Source organism: Ictidomys tridecemlineatus, chromosome 5 (assembly GCF_052094955.1).
Source record: "Ictidomys tridecemlineatus isolate mIctTri1 chromosome 5, mIctTri1.hap1, whole genome shotgun sequence".
Classification (NCBI taxonomy): domain Eukaryota; kingdom Metazoa; phylum Chordata; class Mammalia; order Rodentia; family Sciuridae; genus Ictidomys; species Ictidomys tridecemlineatus.
Window position 1 is genome coordinate 58,725,925 of NC_135481.1, and position 18,592 is coordinate 58,744,516.

The 18,592-nt window shown below is 37.4% G+C and overlaps 1 protein-coding gene and 1 long non-coding RNA gene across 12 annotated transcripts in view; one reads left to right on the forward strand and one right to left on the reverse strand.

Annotated features, from left to right (window-relative positions):
* Positions 1 to 3,676: 3,676 nt before the first annotated feature.
* The window catches only part of Wdr89 (WD repeat domain 89), an 89,874-nt gene continuing 74,958 nt past the window's right edge, over positions 3,677 to 18,592 (reverse strand). For 5 of the 11 annotated variants that reach the window (XM_040274394.2, XM_013357524.4, XM_078050027.1 and 2 more), the window contains one exon: positions 3,677 to 5,668. In XM_040274394.2, the coding sequence (XP_040130328.2) occupies positions 4,474 to 5,637 (1,164 nt within the window). In that variant the 5' untranslated portion in view covers positions 5,638 to 5,668 and the 3' untranslated portion in view covers positions 3,677 to 4,473. Of the gene's footprint in view, positions 5,669 to 7,812; positions 7,835 to 9,047; positions 9,127 to 13,720; positions 13,861 to 17,085; positions 17,221 to 18,592 lie in introns of those variants that run through there. The other 6 variants (XM_021724781.3, XM_040274393.2, XM_040274392.2 and 3 more) reach the window with 4 other exon arrangements.
* LOC144377811 (uncharacterized) lies at positions 6,552 to 12,337 on the forward strand. Its single transcript, XR_013438980.1, has 2 exons — positions 6,552 to 6,806; positions 7,512 to 12,337. It is a non-coding gene; the product is annotated as an uncharacterized LOC144377811 (long non-coding RNA).

Consider the following 18,592-nt stretch of genomic DNA (forward strand, 5'->3'; position numbering starts at 1 on the left):
CTGTTTTTTTCCCATTTACTTTTTTTTTTTCTTGTGAAAAGGACAAATATTGTCCCATATGGTGTTTTTTTTTTTTATTGTTGGTCGTTCAAAACATTACACAGTTCTTAATACATCAAATTTCACAGTTTGATTCAAGCGGGTTATGAACTCCCAACTTTACCCCGTATACAGATTGCTGTATCACATCAGTTACCCTTCCATTGATTGACATATTGCCTTTCTAGTGTCTGATGTATTCTGCTGTCAGTCCTATTCTCTACTATCCCCCCTCCCCTCTCCTCCCCTCCCCTTTTCTCTCTCTACCCCTTCTACTGTAAATCATTTCTTCCATTTGTATTATCTTGTCTTACCCCTCCTTTCCTCTTATATATCATTTTGTATAACCCTGAGGATCGCCTTCCATTTCCATGCGATTTCCCTTCTCACTCCCTTTCCCTCCCACCTCTCATCCCTTTTTAAAGTAAATCTTCTTCTCTTCTCACTCCCTTTCCCTCCCACCTCTCATCCCTGTTTAATGTAAATCTTCTTCTCAAGCTCTTCGTCCCTACCCTGTCCTTGTTTACTCCCTTTATATCAAAGGGGTCATTTGGTATTTGTTTTTTAAAGATTGACTAGCTTCACTTAGCATGATCTGCTCTAATGCCATCCATTTCCCTCCAAATTCTATGATTTTGTCATTTTTTAATGCAGAGTAATACTCCATTGTGTATAAATGCCACTTTTTTTTTTTATCCATTCATCTATTGAAGGGCATCTAGGCTGATTCCACCATCTTGCTATCGTGAATTGTGCTGCTATGAACATCAATGTAGCAGTGTCCCTGTAGCATGCTCTTATTAGGTCTTTAGGGAATAGACCGAGAAGGGGAATAGCTGGGTCAAATGGTGGTTCCATTCCCAGCTTTCCAAGAAATCTCCATACTGCTTTCCAAATTATCTGCAACAATTTGCAGTCCCACCAGCAATGAACAAGAGTGCCCTTTTCCCCGCATCCTCTCCAGCACTTAATGTTGTTTGACTTCCTAATGGCTGCCAATCTTACTGGAGTGAGATGGTATCTTAGGGTAGTTTTGATTTGCATTTCTCTGACTGCTAGCGATGGTGAGCATTTTTTCATGTACTTATTGATTGATTGTATGTCCTCCTCTGAGAAGTGTCTGTTCAGGTCCTTGGCCCATTTATTGATTGGGTTATTTGTTATCTTATTGTCTAATTTTTTGAGTTCTTTGTATATTCTGGTTATTAGGGCTCTATCTGAAGTGTGTGGATTAAAGATTTGTTCCCAGGATGTAGGCTCCCTGTTTATCTCTCTTATTGTTTCTTTTGCTGAGAAAAAACTTTTTAGTTTGAGTAAGTCCCATTTGTTGATTCTAGTTGTTAACTCTTGCGCTATGGGTGTCCTATTGAGGAATTTGGGGCCCGATCCCACAGTATGTAGATCATAACCAACTTTTTCTTCTATCAGATGCCGTGTCTCTGATTTAATATCAAGCTCCTTGATCCATTTTGAGTTAACTTTTGTGCATGGCGAGAGATAGGGATTCAGATTCATTTTGATGCAAATGGATTTCCAGTTTTCCCAGCACCATTTGTTGAAGATGCTATCCTTCCTCCATTGCATGCTTTTAGCCCCTTTATCAAATATAAGATAGTTGTAGTTTTGTGGATTGGTTACTGTGTCCTCTATTCTGTACCATTGGTCCACCCGCCTGTTTTGGTACCAGTACCATGCTGTTTTTGTTACTATTGCTCTGTAGTATAGTTTGAAGTCTGGTATCGCTATACCACCTGATTCACACTTCCTGCTTAGCATTGTTTTTGCTATTCTGGGTCTTTTATTATTCCATATTAATTTCATGATTCTTTTATCTATTTCTACAAGAAATACTGTTGGGATTTTGATTGGCATTGCATTGAACTTATAGAGAACTTTTGGTAATATTGCCATTTTGATGATGTTAGTTCTGCCTATCCATGAGCAGGGTATATTTTTCCATCTTCTAAGGTCTTCTTCTATATCTTTCTTTAGGGTTCTGTAATTTTCATTATATAAATCTTTCACCTCTTTTGTTAGGTTGATTCCCAAGTATTTTATTTTTTGGGGGGATATTGTGAATGGAGTAGTTGTCCTCATTTCCGTTTCAGAGGATTTGTCGCTGATATACAGGAATGCCTTTGATTTATGCGTGTTGATCTTATATCCTGCCACTTTGCTGAATTCATTTATTAGCTCTAATAGCTTCTTTGTAGACCCTTTTGGGTCTGCTAGGTATAGGATCATATCATCTACAAATAGTGATAATTTAAGTTCTTCTTTTCCTATTTTTATGCCTTTAATTTCTTTCGTCTAATTGCTCTGGCCAGTGTTTCGAGGACTATGTTGAACAGAAGTGGTGAGAGAGGGCATCCCTGTCTTGTATCAGATCTTAGAGGGAATGCCTTCAATTTTTCTCCATTCAGAATGATGCTGGCCTGTGGCTTATCATAGATTGCTTTTACAATGTTGAGGTATGTTCCAGTTATCCCTAATTTTTCTAGAGTTTTGAACATAAAGGGATGCTGTACTTTGTCGAATGCTTTTTCTGCATCTATCGAGATGATCATATGGTTCTTATTTTTAAGTCTATTGATGTGGTGAATAACATTTATTGATTTCCGTATATTGAACCAGCCTTGCATCCCAGGGATGAATCCTACTTGATCATGGTGTATAATTTTTTTGATATGTATTTGAATCCGATTCGCCAGAATTTTATTGAGGATTTTTGCGTCAAGGTTCATTAGAGATATTGGTCTGTAGTTTTCTTTCTTTGAAGTGTCTTTGTCTGGTTTCGGAATCAGGGTGATGTTGGCCTCGTAGAATGAATTTGGGTACCAGGGATTGAACTCAGGGGCATTAACCACTGAGCAACATCCCCAGCCTATTTTGTATTTTATTTAGAGACAGGGTCTCACTGAGTTGCTTAGCACCTCACTAAATTGCTGAGGCTGGTTTTGAACTCATGATCCTCCTGCCTCAGCCTCCAGAGCTACAGGGATTACAGGCGTCAGCCTCCTCCTTTTTAATGGCCAAATATCATTCTACTGAATGGATGTACTACATTTTGCCTATCCATTCATCTACTGATGGTTACTTGAATCATCTCTAACTTTTGGCTTTCACATGTTAAAAAATATTCGTTTGGCTTTTGCTGCTATTTAAAGATATGAAAACCATTCATACCTCATAGGTCATATAAAACTAAGCAAGGAAGCTGGGTTGTAACTCAGAGGTAGAGCATTTGCTTAGCAACTGTAAGGCCCTGGATTTGATCCCAGCACCACACAAAAAACACACAACAGAAAACTAATTATATAGTTTGAATATGTTAAACTATGACTTACCTATTTTGTAGTCTCAGGTGAGCTACTCTAGATCACAGCCTAATTGTAAGCTATATTTTTCTATATAAAAATAAATTTTCTTGGGCTGGGGATATAGCTCAGTTGGTAGAACCCTTGTTCTGCATGCACAAGGCCCTGGGTTCAATCCCCACTATCATAAATAAATAAATAAATAGATTTTCTCCTAGTATCACAGATTCAAAGATGCCATTATTAATTAAGATTTAAAGAAATATAATTACTAGTATCTACAGAAAGATATTCTAACCTTTAAGAAAAGATAACAAATCTAGGAATAATCAATTTCTTTTATTAACATTCTTTACAGAAATATTTTTTAAAAGAATGACAAAATTAACAGTAAGCAAAACTTCAAAGTTAAAATTAAAGATGAAACACTGTAAAAGAATTTTACCACAAATAGCATCGAAAGGATATTTATAAAAATAGTCCTATTACAAACATTTTTATATTTTGACTATCAAAATGAATTTCACAAGATAATTTCCTTTTCATCAGCAATTATTTAGTCAAAAGTAAACAATATAAATATTAACTAAATATGTTTTTATCATTATAGGTAAATGCCTATGCTTTATTTCTATTTATTTGTTTAGGGTGCTAGGGACTGAACCCAGGGCCTCATGCATGCTAAGACTTGGTTCAGTAGTTAAGCGCTCCTTGGTACAATCCCTGGTACAAAAACAAACAAACCAAACAACAACAAAATCCACAGCTCAAACCACCTGTTTCTTTAAGATTCATCAGCTATCTACTTCTAAAAAGTCCTTATCAGAGCTATTTCTTCAAACCCAACATTTACTAACTCAACAGATGGGTCTTTATTTTAATGAGGCATGTAATTTTTACTTCCAACTCATTGATTTTCAAAACTCAACTGGAGGCTTAAAAATATTTTAGAATACAAACAGACCTCTTGAATTAAACCATTCTCAACATTTGTCCAGGATTTGTTTGTGAACTCATTTGTTGTTACATACAAGATTTAAACATGCTTACTAGAGGTTACAGACAGAAACCATTACTTGAAACTTTGAAACCTATCAAGGAAACTCCCAATGCAATATCACTGCTTTTTTCTTCTCCTGTAAGAATCATTACTGTGAACGCGTACTCGCTGGTGCACAGAGGATGCTATTTTCATGCTGTCTTTCTTTGTAAACATCTTCTCTACTGTTCCAGGTTTCCAAAGTAACAACTGTGCATCTTCTCCCCCTGTCAGCAGAGAATCATCCTGTGTATTCCAATAGAAAGAACGAACAGTGGCGGCATGTCCTCCCTGAAAGGTAGTCACATGGGTCAGTCCTGACGTGGTGCAGTTCATTAAGTGAATCCTTCCTGTGTTTGTTCCTCCAATAACAAACAATTTGTCCATCTTTTCATGATAGAGGCCACCAATCAAATAGTCCAAATTACCTTCTTTCACGTTAACTATTTCTCTGACATCCTGGATGTTCAAACGTGTAATTGGTTCATCAGTTTCCAAATGATTAAGATCCCACCAACAAAATCCTTCATCATGTGTCATGCAGTAAATCTGTTTATAATCCTTCCCAGACCAACCAATACAGCTTACGGATGACACTGAGTTACAGGTTGTAACTAGTGCATCTTCTTCATTATCAACATTAATATCAAATACATTTACCAAGCCATCAGTTGAACCGGAGACGACCATGTTGGGATTGCTGGGATGGAAACGTACTTGAGTGATATCATCACTATGTGTCTCTGAATATGTACCGAGTGGGTCTCTACTAGTAGACAGACCCTGAGAATTAATTCTTGCATCCCAAAATACCAACAAAGCATCATCGTCCACTTTTTCTGTACCAGCACAAATGACATGATCATTACAATTGATATCAAAGCTGATAAAAACATTGGAAGTGTACCCCTTGAACAGCTGAACAGGTTTTTCACTGGCTAATCGAGCATCCCAACATTTTACAGTGCCATCAGTACTTGCTGAATACACACTGTCACATGAATTGGCAAACTTGACTCCATTAAGAAGTCCAGGATATCCATTAAATTCTCGTAATATGTTTAATGTTTCTTTATCATATATCCTTATTGATCCATTAGAACATAAAACAGCAACCAAGCTTCCTTTTTCTTCTTTTACAGTTTTCGATGTGTCTATGTCAAGCAGATAAGTGGGTTCCTTCGGTTCTGAGGAACGCTTAACAATATGCAGGTTAGAAAATTGTTCCTCAATCTTCTCCATATCAATAGTATCATCCAATGATAGTAAAACTCTGTAAAACAGAAATATAAAAAATAAAATTAAACTAAATTAAATTTAGTTTCTCTAATGTTGCAATTAGGTAATAAAAAAATTGGCACAGCTGGGCACATGGCATGTCTAATCCCAGCAGCTTGGGAGGTTGAGGCAGGAGGGTTGAAAATTCAAAGCCAGCCTCAGCAACTTAGGGGAGAGTCCTAAAGCTACTTAGTGAGGCCCAGTCTCAACATAAAAAATAAAAAGAGCTGGGGATCTAGCTCAGTGGTTAAGTTCCTTGGGTTTGATCCCTAGTTAAAAAAAAAAAAAAAGGCACAGAATAGAAATAGAAGCTGTTCTAATATTTTAATCATTTCCCTATCACAATATAACTAAAACTCAGTTGCCTTCTAATTTATTCTTTAATGCTGCATTTACCATAGGTATTTCTTAGCTAGTAAGAAAAGATATAAATTATCTATATATATCTATAATTATATATATAGCTAGTAAGAAAAGATATAAATTATCTATATATAATATTAATATATAGATAATTTATATCTTTTCTTACTAGCTATATATATCACTTAGTAGTTCCTTTTAGTTCAAACCCAATTATTGGTCCTGCTCACAGTCCTCAGTATTGGCAAACACTGTGAATCATCATCTGGCCCCAGGTCCCTTATACAACTTTAGAATTTAGCAGGGATGTGTTGGCCATGGGGGGAAAAAAATTCCCCAGAGATGTTCATGCCTTAATCCCTGGAACCTGAGTATAAGTTAGGTTACATGGAAAAGGAGAAATGAGGTTGCAGATGGAATTAAGGTTGTCAATTAGCCTAATTTAAAGCTGCCCTTAAAATAGGGAGATTACCCTAGATTATCTGGGTAGACCTAATATAATCACAAGTGTTTTTAAAAAGTAGAAGAGAAACACAGAAGTGTCAGAGGGAGATGTTATATGAAAGAAAGGCACAGAGAGATACAACATCACTGGTTTTTAAGATGGGGGTCATAAATCAAGAAATGTAGATAGCCTCTAGAAACTGGAAAAGGCAAGAAAGCATCCTCCTCCAGAGGATTCAAGTGGAAATGCAGGTCCACTGACATCTTACTTTTAGTCCAGTGACATCCACTTTGGACTTCCGACCTTCAGAACAAGAAGCTATGAAGTAAGTGTGTAGTCATTTGTTATAACCCCATAGGAAACTAATAAGTCCCCAGGACAGAATCTTGGAGAAGTGTTTCTCAGGCAGTAGCAACTTTTAAATGGTGGGACCGGTATTTGAACACAGAGATTCTGGCTTTAGGAAATGAACTCATACGACCACACTAGATTGCCTCTCCCTGGTGGATTTTATGTGGAGAAAGTTCAAAGCTAGAAAAGTCTGAACTCCTAGTGACTTTATCACAGCTTTTTTTTCTTTTTTTTTTTTTCGGTACTGGGGATTTAATCCAGGGGTGCTTTACCACTAAGCCACATCCCTAGCTATTTTTTTTTAAAGATATATATTTAGTTGGAGTTGAATACAATACCTTTATTTTATTTATTTATTTTTATGTGGTGCTGAGGATTGAACCCAGCATCTCGCAATGTGCTAGGCGAGTGCTCTACCGCTGAGCCACAACCCCAGCCCTTTTTTATTTTCTATTTTGAGACAGGATCCCATTAAGTTGCTTAGGGCCTCTCTCAATTTCAGAGGCTGGCTTTGAATATGAGATCCTCCTGAGTCTCCAGTGACTGGGATTACAAGTGTGCACCACCATGTCCAGCTCACTACAAGTTTTTCTATGGTACTTTTTGCTAACGAATATTCTAGTCTGCTTCACTAACTAATTCACAACTTTATTCTTAATTTTTTTTTCTGTTGCTTTAGTGATAGCTTTGGAAACATCCATCTTTTCATCTTTAAGAGAAGTGACTACTAACTCAACAGTTATGAGGATTAACTGAAATAATATGTGTAATGTGTTCTGCTTCATGTCTGATATAGCATAATACATGTTCAATAAACATTACCGTAAAAATCACCAGTATCACCACTACCTTTTCCACTAACACCAAATGATAAAGAAGTTGGATCTATCAGAGTGGCCTCAAATAGCATAATTGGTGGTTAAAAAAATATCAAAAAGTTGGATCTAGGGTTGTGGCTCAGTGGTAAAAGGATTGCCTACCATGTGTGTCAGGCACTGGGTTTGATTCTCAGCATTGCATAATGAATGAAATAAAAAAAGGCCCATCAACATCTGAAAAAATATTAAAAGGTACATTCAAAATTGGCACATGAACTATCCCCATCTTTTAATTTTGAAATTTAAAAACTATAAAAACTGCTGGGCATGGTGGTACATGCCTGTAATCCCAGTGACTGGAGAGGCTAAGGCAGGAAGATTGCAAGTTTGAGACTAGCCTCAGCAACTTAGTGAGGCCCTAAGGTCTTAGTGAGACCCTCTCTCAAAATAAAATATAAAGGGCTGGGAATGTGGCTCAGTGGTTAAGTGACCCCTGGGTTCAATCCTGGGTACCAAAAAAATAAAAGTAAAAATAAATTCAAAAATAAATAAAAATAAAAACTATAAAACCTGCAAGAATAATATAATGAAGACATATAAACACACACAGTCCTTAACCTCCTAGAGTCCCCAACTGTTAACTTCTTGCCACATTTGTTTTCTCTCTATATCCATATACATACATCTTATTTTGGGTGAACCATCTGAAAGTTTGTTACAGAAGAAATACCACTTCATTTCTAAATATTTCTGCATAAGAACACCTTTCCAACCTTGTTTTTCACGACACTGAATGTTTCTAAAAGTCCAGGCCAACTGTCTCAAAAGATGTCCCACATTCTCGATGTGTCTGTTTCCTCATGACTAAATAGCAATTTAACACTGTGGGTAGGGATACTATTTAGGTGATACTAAGTACTTCTTGTTGCATCACATCAGGGAGGCATATGATGTCAAGTTATACTGGGATCTGCTAAGCAGTTATTCAATCATTCTTTCTACCTCATTTTGACTTTCATCTAGAAAACTATAAAGATTCTCACTCTCTGCCCCTCCCTTCCTCTCCATTGTCACTAAGAAATTATTTTTAACAATTGTGTAATGTTCATTGCTTTTTATTTGAGATGGGAATTTGTTAGCTTTTTCATTGCTGCAACCAAAACACCCAACAAGAACAACTTAAAAAGCGGAAAAGTTTATCTGGGGCTCACATTTTCAGAAGCCTCAGTTCTAAAGATTGCTGTTCCATTGCTCTGGGCCCAAGATGGGGCAGTGCAACATGGGGGAAGGGCCCAGTGGAGGAAAGAGGTCAGGAAGCAGAGAAAGGAGAGAAGGGGTGGGGAAGGGGTTGGCTTTCAGGGAAGATGAACCCTCTCAGGGCACAAGCCCCTGCTTACCGTTACCAGCCAGTCTCCAGGATGGACAGTGGGAATGGAGCTCTTATTTCTAGTCATTGTACCTCTGTATATTCCTGCAGCAACACAGGAGCTTTGGGGAGACACTTCACATATACAAACCATAATATGGTCTAGTTATTTTGTCCAGTTATTCCTGAGCTTAAGCAGCTCCTGCCTTAGTCTCCCAAGCAGCTGGGACCACAGGCATAAGCCACCACACCCAGCTTGTTGCCTTTGATGTCCAAACTGTTCCGACTTGACACTGAGAAATACTTTTGGTTTTTTAAATAACATTACCTAGTCAGTCTACAATCCCTACATGGATAAAACTATGGAATTACATTAGACTAAAAATAATAAACTTCCTTCAATTTAAGTATTCTGAGACTAAAGAACCAATGACTAGTTATGCTGTGGTAGTTACCAGCATAACTGTTGGTTTTCCAACCAAACAGGCTAAAATGGCTTCTTTCCTGGAACATATCATGGTTTCTCCTACCTCAGTACTATAACAGCTGTTTCTCTGCCTGGAATACTCTTTCCCCACATTTTCTACATGAATAACTCCTTCCTGTTATTCAGGTCATAGTATAGTCACCTCCCCAGAGAGAACTTCCCCATCAACCGACATAAAGAAGCCCTCTTGTTCCCTGTCACATTGCCTATTCTATTAATTTAAAAAATTTAATCATTTAATTACAGAAAACTTCAAATAGGTGTAGAAGAAAGTATAACAGACACCCAAATACGTAATACCCAGATTTAACAGATGCTAACATTTTTGCCACATTTGCTTCAGAATTTTTACTTAAATAATTAAAACAATACAGACAACGAAAACTTTTAGTCCTATGCTTAAGAATTTATAAAAAGTAACTACATTTATGTGTATCTGCTGTGAAATTTACACTATTCATTCAATAATTTTTGAAAAGCCCTGTTTTATTAATGAACATTATAGGAAAATGGTTGCTTATGCCATTAAAAACTGGTCATTGAGGGCTGGGGCTACAGCTCAGTGGTAGAGTGCTTGCCTCATATGTGTGAGGCACTGGGTTTGAGCCTCAGCACCACATAAAAATACATAAAATAAAATTAAAAAAATAATAATAAAATAGCCTGAGAGTTCTAGGAGCAACAGAATAAACCTGAAAGGACATTGCATGCATCTGTGTGTTTGCAGGGGAATTCCACTCATGGGAATTTATAAAATTAAGGCATTCAAAGTACAAAATAAAATTACTAAGATTTTACATTTGTTAAGAAAAACATTATTTAACATAATTTTTACAAGATATTAAAAATATCCTAAAATGCGCATTTAACTTTTCAGTCCACAATTACAGGGTGACCTCATTTACATTCATGTTTTAAATTGCCACCTGTCAGTGAACAATCCCATCTATCTATACACAAATCCACATATCCAACTGTCTATTGGTGATTTCTCCTTGGATGTGTCCTACCATACCCCAAAACAAAAGTGGCTATTTTATTTATTTATTTATTGAGAGAGATAATTTTTTAATATTTATCTTTTAGTTTTCGGTGGACACAACATCTTTCATTTTTATGTGGTACTGAGGATCGACCCCAGTGCCCTGCGCATGCCAGAGGAGCACGTTACCGCTTGAGCCACATCCCCAGCCCCAAAAGTAGTTATTTATGCTCCCCTCTTCCCAAAACCTTGCCCTTGAAAAATAGTAAACAATTTATAAGTCTCAATTGTCTCCATTTTGTTCAATGGTGTTTGCATCATAATGGTACCTTGCTCTATCTAGTTCTCACATTAGAAATCCTCATAAATATCTCACTCTTCCATTCAGACCACTCATTCAATCTCCAAATCCTACTTTTGAGCAAGCTGCTTAGAGAAACATTAGATTAAATCTATTTCTGTAGATCAAAATGATATTGACAATTTCATATGGCTCAACCTAATCAACACATGTGGAGAACAAAATTAACCATGAATTTAATCTTTGTTTGTCTGTTTGTTAGATGCACAAAATAATGCTTAATTAGCATTCTAAATCTCAACAGCTTAAGAAATATTACAGAGAGAGCTAAGGAGGTGAAATGAGAATATTATGGTTTAGATATGTGGTATCTTCCTAAAAAAGAACTTATGTATGAGACATGCAAGAACAGAGGTGAAATGATTAGATTATGGGACTTGAACCTAATCAGTGGATTGAACCACTGACATGGATTAACTATGTAGTAACTGAAGGCAGGTCACTGGGGGCATGCCTCTGGGGTTTATATTTTGTCCCGAGTGAGTGCGGCTCTCTCTCTGCTTCCTGATTGCTATTTCCAGAACTGCTTCCCCCTACCATGCCCTTTTCCATGTTCTGCCACACCTTGGGCCTAGAGCTATAAACTAAAACCTCTGAAACTTGGGAAGCTGAGGCAGGAGGACTGCAAGTTTGAGGTCAGCCTCAATAATTTAATGGGGCCTAAAGCAACTCAGTGAGACCTTGTCTTTAAAAAAAAAAAAAAAAAAAGGCTAGGGAAATGGCTCAGTAGTTCTAAGTGCCCTTCAAGGTTCCATCCCTAACACCCACCCCACCCTTCCAAAGTTATTGTCAGGTCTTTTGGTCACAGCAGCAAAAAAGCTGACTAGAACAGATATATGAGAACACACACACACACACACACACACACACATGGAGGTACAGAAAAGAGTACCAAAGGAGAGAATAAATGAAGATAAGCAAAATAGATCAATAAAGAGAAATACATAAGTGAAAGCAAAGTTACTGCTACTTCCTTTTCAATCCTACAGATACACTGCTGTCCATACCCTTCCCAACACTGAGAGGAGAGAAGGTCCAGAAAAAGAAACAGGTAGAGGGCTGGGGATGTGGCTCAAGCAGTAGCTTTCTCGCCTGGCATGCACGGGGTGCTGGGTTTGATCCTCAATACCACATAACAATAAAAAAGTAAAGATATTAAAAAAAAGAAGAAAGAAAGAAAATGGTAGAAAGTCCAAAGCTGTGATAGTTTACTTGGCTAAAAAAATTTTTTCTTCACTCAAAAGAAATTCCCTGGGGGCTGGGGATGTGGCTCAAACGGTAGCCCGCTCGCCTGGCATGCAGCGGCCCGGGTTCGATCCTCAGCACCACATACCAACAAAGATGTTGTGTCCGCCGAGAACTAAAAAATAAAATATTAAAAATTCTCTCTCTCTCTCTCCTCTCTCTTTAAAAAAAAAAAAAAAAGAAAGAAATTCCCTGTCCTTGAATTAGAGGACATAGCAGGCAACCACCTCCAATTTAAATTTGGACCTAACTGTTCTGGGAATGGAGGTAGAATAATTACTAATATCTCATCTTTTTTTTTTAATATTTATTTTGTTGTAGTTGAACACACAGTATCTTTATTTATTTTTATGTGGTGCTGAGGATTGAATCCAGTGCCTCACACATACAAGGCAAGCACTTTACCACTGAGCTACAGCCTCAGCCCCTAATATCTCATCTTGACCTATAATTCCTTCAAAGAGCTATCTACTTCAGTCCAAGAAATAGCAGAAAACTAGCAGTGCCCTGGTGCTGAGCCATGGTAGCTGTTGTGATTGTTACTGGGATACAAAATTCTCAGGTATGAAAATAGTGCAGTGGCTGGGAGAAATTTAGAAAGATACCTCAATGGATACCTTGGGGCTTCAAATAATAACTACTTGTTGTACAGCTATCCTGCAACATTTTCAGGGAAGGATACTGGGGATTGAACCCAGGGGGTGCTTTACCACTGAGCTACATCCTCAGTCCTTTTTTATTTATTTTGAGATAGGGTTTTACTAAATTATTGAGGCTAGCCTTGAACTTTCAATCCTGTTTCAGCCTCCCAAACTGATGGGATTACAGGCATGTACCACTGTACCTGGCCCATCTTGCAATATATTACATGAGAAATGCTGACTAATCTCTGATCTGAATCATTGTTCTCAGCTGACTACTAGCTGGACACAGTGGTGCATGCCTATAATCCTAGCAGCTCGGGAGGCTGAGGCAGTAGGATGCGAGTTCAAGGCCAGCCTCAGCAATTTAGTGAGTCCCTAAACAACTTAGCAAAACCCTGTGTCAAAAAAAGGGCTGAGGATGTGGCTCAGTGGTTAAGTGCTCCTGGGCTCAACCCCCAGTACCAAAACAACAACAACAACAACAAAAGGTTGACTACTTAATAACAAAATCACTAAACTTAAGAATGAACTCCTCTTGCAAGTTTTTTTCTATTTTTTCTGGTATCAGAGATTGAACTCAGGGGCACTCGACCACTGAGCCACATCCCCAGCCCTATTCTGTATTTTATTTAGAGACAGGGTCTCACAAAATTGCTTAGTCTAAGGTCCTTGCTTAGCATCTGGATGGCCATCTTAAGTGACAGCTGCCATTTTAATGAAAAAGTTTCACTTTCCCACCCAAGGGCCTTCCTGAGAAAGGTTCACCACTCCCTCATACCAACCCAACACTTAACCTTCCTCATTAGGACCTACCTGGTTCCGATTCCTGAGCCTCCCCCATAAAAGTCTCAGAACCCATATAAAAGTTCCAGAACCCACACCTGTTTTGCATCTCTCTCCTATAGAGAGAGAGATGGCCTTTGTCGGCTCTGACAAACTCTTGTGTATATCTCTGCCTGGTCTCTATCTTTCATTTCTTGCTTACCTGTCTCTCGTTCCTTGCTTACCCTTCACTTAGCACCTTTCTTTTGCTGAGGCTGCCTTTGAACTTGCAATCCTCCTGCCTCAGCCTTCAGAGCTGCTGGGATTACAGGCATGTGCCCACCACACCAGGCACTCTTGCAGCTTTGAAAAAAAAAAATTTAAGTTGTAGATGGACACAATACTTTTATTTCATTTATTTATTTTCATGTGGTGCTGAGGATCCAATCCAGTGCCTCCCACATGCTAGGTAAGTGCTCTACCACTAAGCCACAACCCCAGCCCTCTTGCAGTTTTTGCCTAAATAAAATTTAAGCTATTTTTATATATCAAATGTCATTTCATTTTATTTCCTATTAAAATAAACCAAATAATATGTTCTTCCTATTTTAAAATACATCTTAAATAAATCCAACTTCAACCGATTATTGCTTATTCCTCAACTGGCTCAGTTTGAATATGAAATATGACAAAGAGCCTAATTTAAATAATTTCATAAAAGAGGAAGTAGATAAAAGTATTAAAATACCTTATGAAATGTACTATAGTTGAAGTCTCTGCGAATTATTTTTTTTAAATATTTCTTTTAGTTGTAGATGGATATATCTTTATTTATTTATTTTTATGTGGTGCTAAGGATCAAACCCAGGGCCTTGTGCATGCAAGGCAAGCACTCTACCACTGAGCTATAACCCTATCCCTCTGAGTATTATTTTTGTGTAAAATAAAATATAAGCAGTACTCTTAGAAGTCTATTTTTATTTTCAGATTGAAATGTTCATCATTTTATGTGAAAGATTTGACAACACAATTAACAACTGCACATAAGTATATGATTTTCTTGGGGCTGGGCATGTGGCTCAAGCGGTAGCTCGGTTGCCTGGCATTCGTACGGCCCAGGTTCTGTCCTCAGCACCACATACAAACAAAGATGTTGTGTCCGCCGAAAAGTAAAAAATAAATATTAAAAAAACTCTCACTCTCTCTTAAAAAAAAAAGTATATGATTTTTTTTGAGACAATTTATCAGATATGGATTGGAAAATCCTAATTCCCCACAGCTGGAACTCAATATCGCCTACTGACTATAAGGACCTAGCTCTGATGATTGTGAAATACAAAAGTCCCTAACAAAGAAAGAAGTACAATGGGAAAGATCATTCAGAAATGGGTTTTAAAAATTTAGTGACCCATACTTACGATTTAACAATAATGTCACTACATCTATTAAATTGGGCCAGGATAATTAAGCCAGAGAAGAAAATCACAATTGGAGTTTAAGAAATACTAGGTTATATGTCAGAAATGTTATCTCCAGCTTTTTCTAAAATCTTAATTATTTAACCCTGTGAGACAGTATTATCATCACCATTTTACAGAGGACACTGAAGCTCATGAGCTCACTTGTCCATGCTGTCTCATAGCTTGAGAGCATGAGTGACCATACTGGGGGAATCTGGTTTGAAATTCAAGTAACCTCAAAACCTGTGAATCTATATTCATTCAAATACTAAGCTATTGCTGAACCGAAGTATTACAGGTTTTATTTTTTCCTTAACCAAAAACTCAAAATGTTCCAAAAACCCAAAGCACTCTAAAATTCAAAATCTTTTTAGAGCTGACATGACAGAAAATTTTATGCTCAATCTTGTGATGGAGTACATTCAAAACACAGTTGTATTAAAAATATTTTATGAAATTGTTTTCAGGCTATGTGTAAAAAGATGTATATGAAACAGAAATTAATTTGTGTTTAAACTTGGGTTCCATCCTCAAGACACCTCCACATGCACAAATATTCCCAAATCTGTAAAACTCTAAAATCTGAAACACTTAAGACACTCAATCTTTATTATCAACTTTAATTAAGAATAAGCACATTAGACTTTGAGAAAAACAAAGCAGTATGATCAGAAAAACATACCAACCTAGAAAAGTTTATAGTAAGCAACAATCCTTTGTTTTTTTGGTACCAGGGATTGAATCCAGGGGGAGTAAACCACTAAGCCACATCCCCAGCCCTTTTTATTTTATTTTTGGTAGTTGTAGATGGAGAGAATGCCATTTTTATGCAGTGCTAAGGATCAAACCCAGTGCCTCACACCTGCTAGGCAAGCACTCTGCTACTGAGCCACATTACCAGCTCTTTTTTGTATTTTATTTAGAGACAGGGTCTCACTGAGTTGCTCAGGGGCTTGCTAGTTGCTGAGGCTGACTTTGATCTTGGGATCCTCCTGCCTCAGGCCAAGTCACTGGGATTACAGGTGCACCACCATGCCTGGCACCATCCTTTAATTTTAATTTTTGTATTCTACTTTTATTTATTTATTTATAGTTGTAGTTGGACACAATTCCTTTCTTTCTTTCTTTCTTTATTTATATGTGGTGCTGAGGATCGAACCCAAGGCCTCGCATGTGGTAGGCGAACACTCGACTGCTGAGCCACAACCCCAGCCCCTACTTTTATTTATTTTTATTTTTTAATATTTTTTAGTTGTAGTTGGATACAATGCCTTTATTTTTATTTATTTATTTATTTTTATATTTATTTATTTTTTAATGTAGTGCTGAGGATTGAACCCAAGGCCTCGCACATGCTAGACACAACCACGGCCCCTCCACTTTTATTTTAACAAACTTTTTGTTATGGAGTAGAGAATAGTAAAAGAAACCCCCTAAAGCCATCACTCCGAACAAATAATTACATTCTCCAAAAGTTACTATTAGTTATAGAGGGGTCAGTTGTGTGTAATATCTCATTTGAAGAGCAATTAAGAAACCTGAATGGACAGAATGATGGTACTCGTCAAATCCTCCTTCTTATCCTCCATGTGGTACCAGGATGGTTTCTGGATTTCACTTCAGCTCCAGGGACCAACCACAGCATCTTATCCTTTTCATCATTAATTGGTTCAGAAACCTTACAAAAATGCCACTCTGGGCATCCATGCCCCTCCCTACCAGAAGTTCTAAACTGGAACCAAGCCAATTGATGGACAGATCTTTTTACAACATAGTTATGGGATTTGACATCTCCTGATTATTTAAGTCAGTTTGCTACAGAATTTTTTGTTAATGCAACCAGAACCCCCTTAATTAGAGATAATCAAATAAAGTCTTAGATATATTACCAAGTATTGACTTAATTTAGAAAACTTTAGGGAGCACACAGGAATCAATTTCATTCATATTAAAGACAGGAACTTTGATCATTTGTTCCCCCCTCTCTTCCCTTTCAATTGCTTTTGTTCAAAATTAAAAGGGAAAAGGAGATAAACAAAGGAACTCTCAGAAGACAATAAAATATACTCAGTAATTAAGATAGAAGCCCTGATTCTAAAGACAGCAACAAATAAACACAACACTGAAGTGAGAGATTCAAAAATATTTAATATAGGGCTGGGGATGTGGCTCAAGCGGTAGCGCGCTCGCCTAGCATGCCTGCAGCCCGGGTTCGATTCTCAGCAGCACCACATACCAACAAAGATGTTGTGTCCGCCGAGAACTAAGAAAAAATAAATAAATGTTAAAATTCTAAAAAAAAAAAAAAAATTTTAATATACAACTCCATCTGGGAAGTTTCTGTATGTTCTAATAATGTATACATATATTTATGAATAATACAGTCAACATGGTTCAAAATTCAAAAGGCTCCAAAACTACTGTTTTGGAATGTTTCTGTCTTCAAGCCTCTTTCCTCTCCTAGGCAATAAATGTTACCAGTTTCTTATGAATACTTTCAGAAATTGTCATCTTGGATTTAATGTAAACATAACAGTGAAGTATTTGTAGCTTAACAAAAACTTGCCAGTGTGGTACAATTAAAATAGCAATGGGTTTAACCAAAGCAAAAATCCTCACTTTAAATACTTGTTTTACCACAAACTAGCAAAGCAGCCCAACAGAATCTCCTTCCCCAAGACAATACCCCTTTTTCCTGAAGCATTACTGAGGCAAGTGAAAATAAAGCTTAAGTATTCTAACTCTTCTGACCTGGGGAGAAGGTAGTTGAAGGAGTGGGTGGGCGGACTCTCCTGTCTACACTGAGGGCCTCAGCAAAGAGCTGTGAGGGATGCCAATTTTTAAGGCCTCCAAGCCAAGTTTGAGAAATGAGAAACAGCTGACAGGAGAGAAACAACGTGGAACATGGGGAAGTGCAACTTGCTACAGGGCACTTATTGGGACCTCAGCAGAGAGACTAGAACCCAGATGCCCAAGCAAGAACTGCCACAGCCCCAGCACAGGAACACATTTTTGCCAGTGGAAGGGATGCCACGTCATGCCAGGTGATTAAGGGGTAATGTGTCTTTGTCTGCCTGCTGGCTTGATGCAGAGGACTCCAAGGCCCACTGGACAGGACAGCCATAAAACAAAAGAAGGCCCAAGTCCTCTCATCAGCACTTGAAAGGGTGAAAGTTGAACAGAAACCTACACTTGAGTGCATCAGTTAATTAGTTGTGTACATATTTATAACATGTAGTTTAAATAAAACATCCAACTATAAAGATCTCAACTTCTAATATTTTTTTATCTTCAAAAAAAATAATAAATTTGAAATAAATTTTCAAGAACTAGAATATTTATTGTACTAAACACCTGATTTATAGTCATTTCTTTCATTTTTTTGTGTGTACTAAATTCAACTTAAACTAAATAGAATACTGCTTAGAGAAAAATGTATAACTTTATTTCTACTCATGCATATTCTGTCCATTGCAATGGAAGGTGTCTAGAAAAATATCAAATGTATTTCAAAATAATTGGAGCAGGCTGGGGTTGTGGCTCAGTGGTAAAGCGCTTGCCTAGCATGTGTGAGGCACTTGGTTCAATTCTCAGCACCACATATAAATAAATTAATTAATTAATTAATTAAAGGT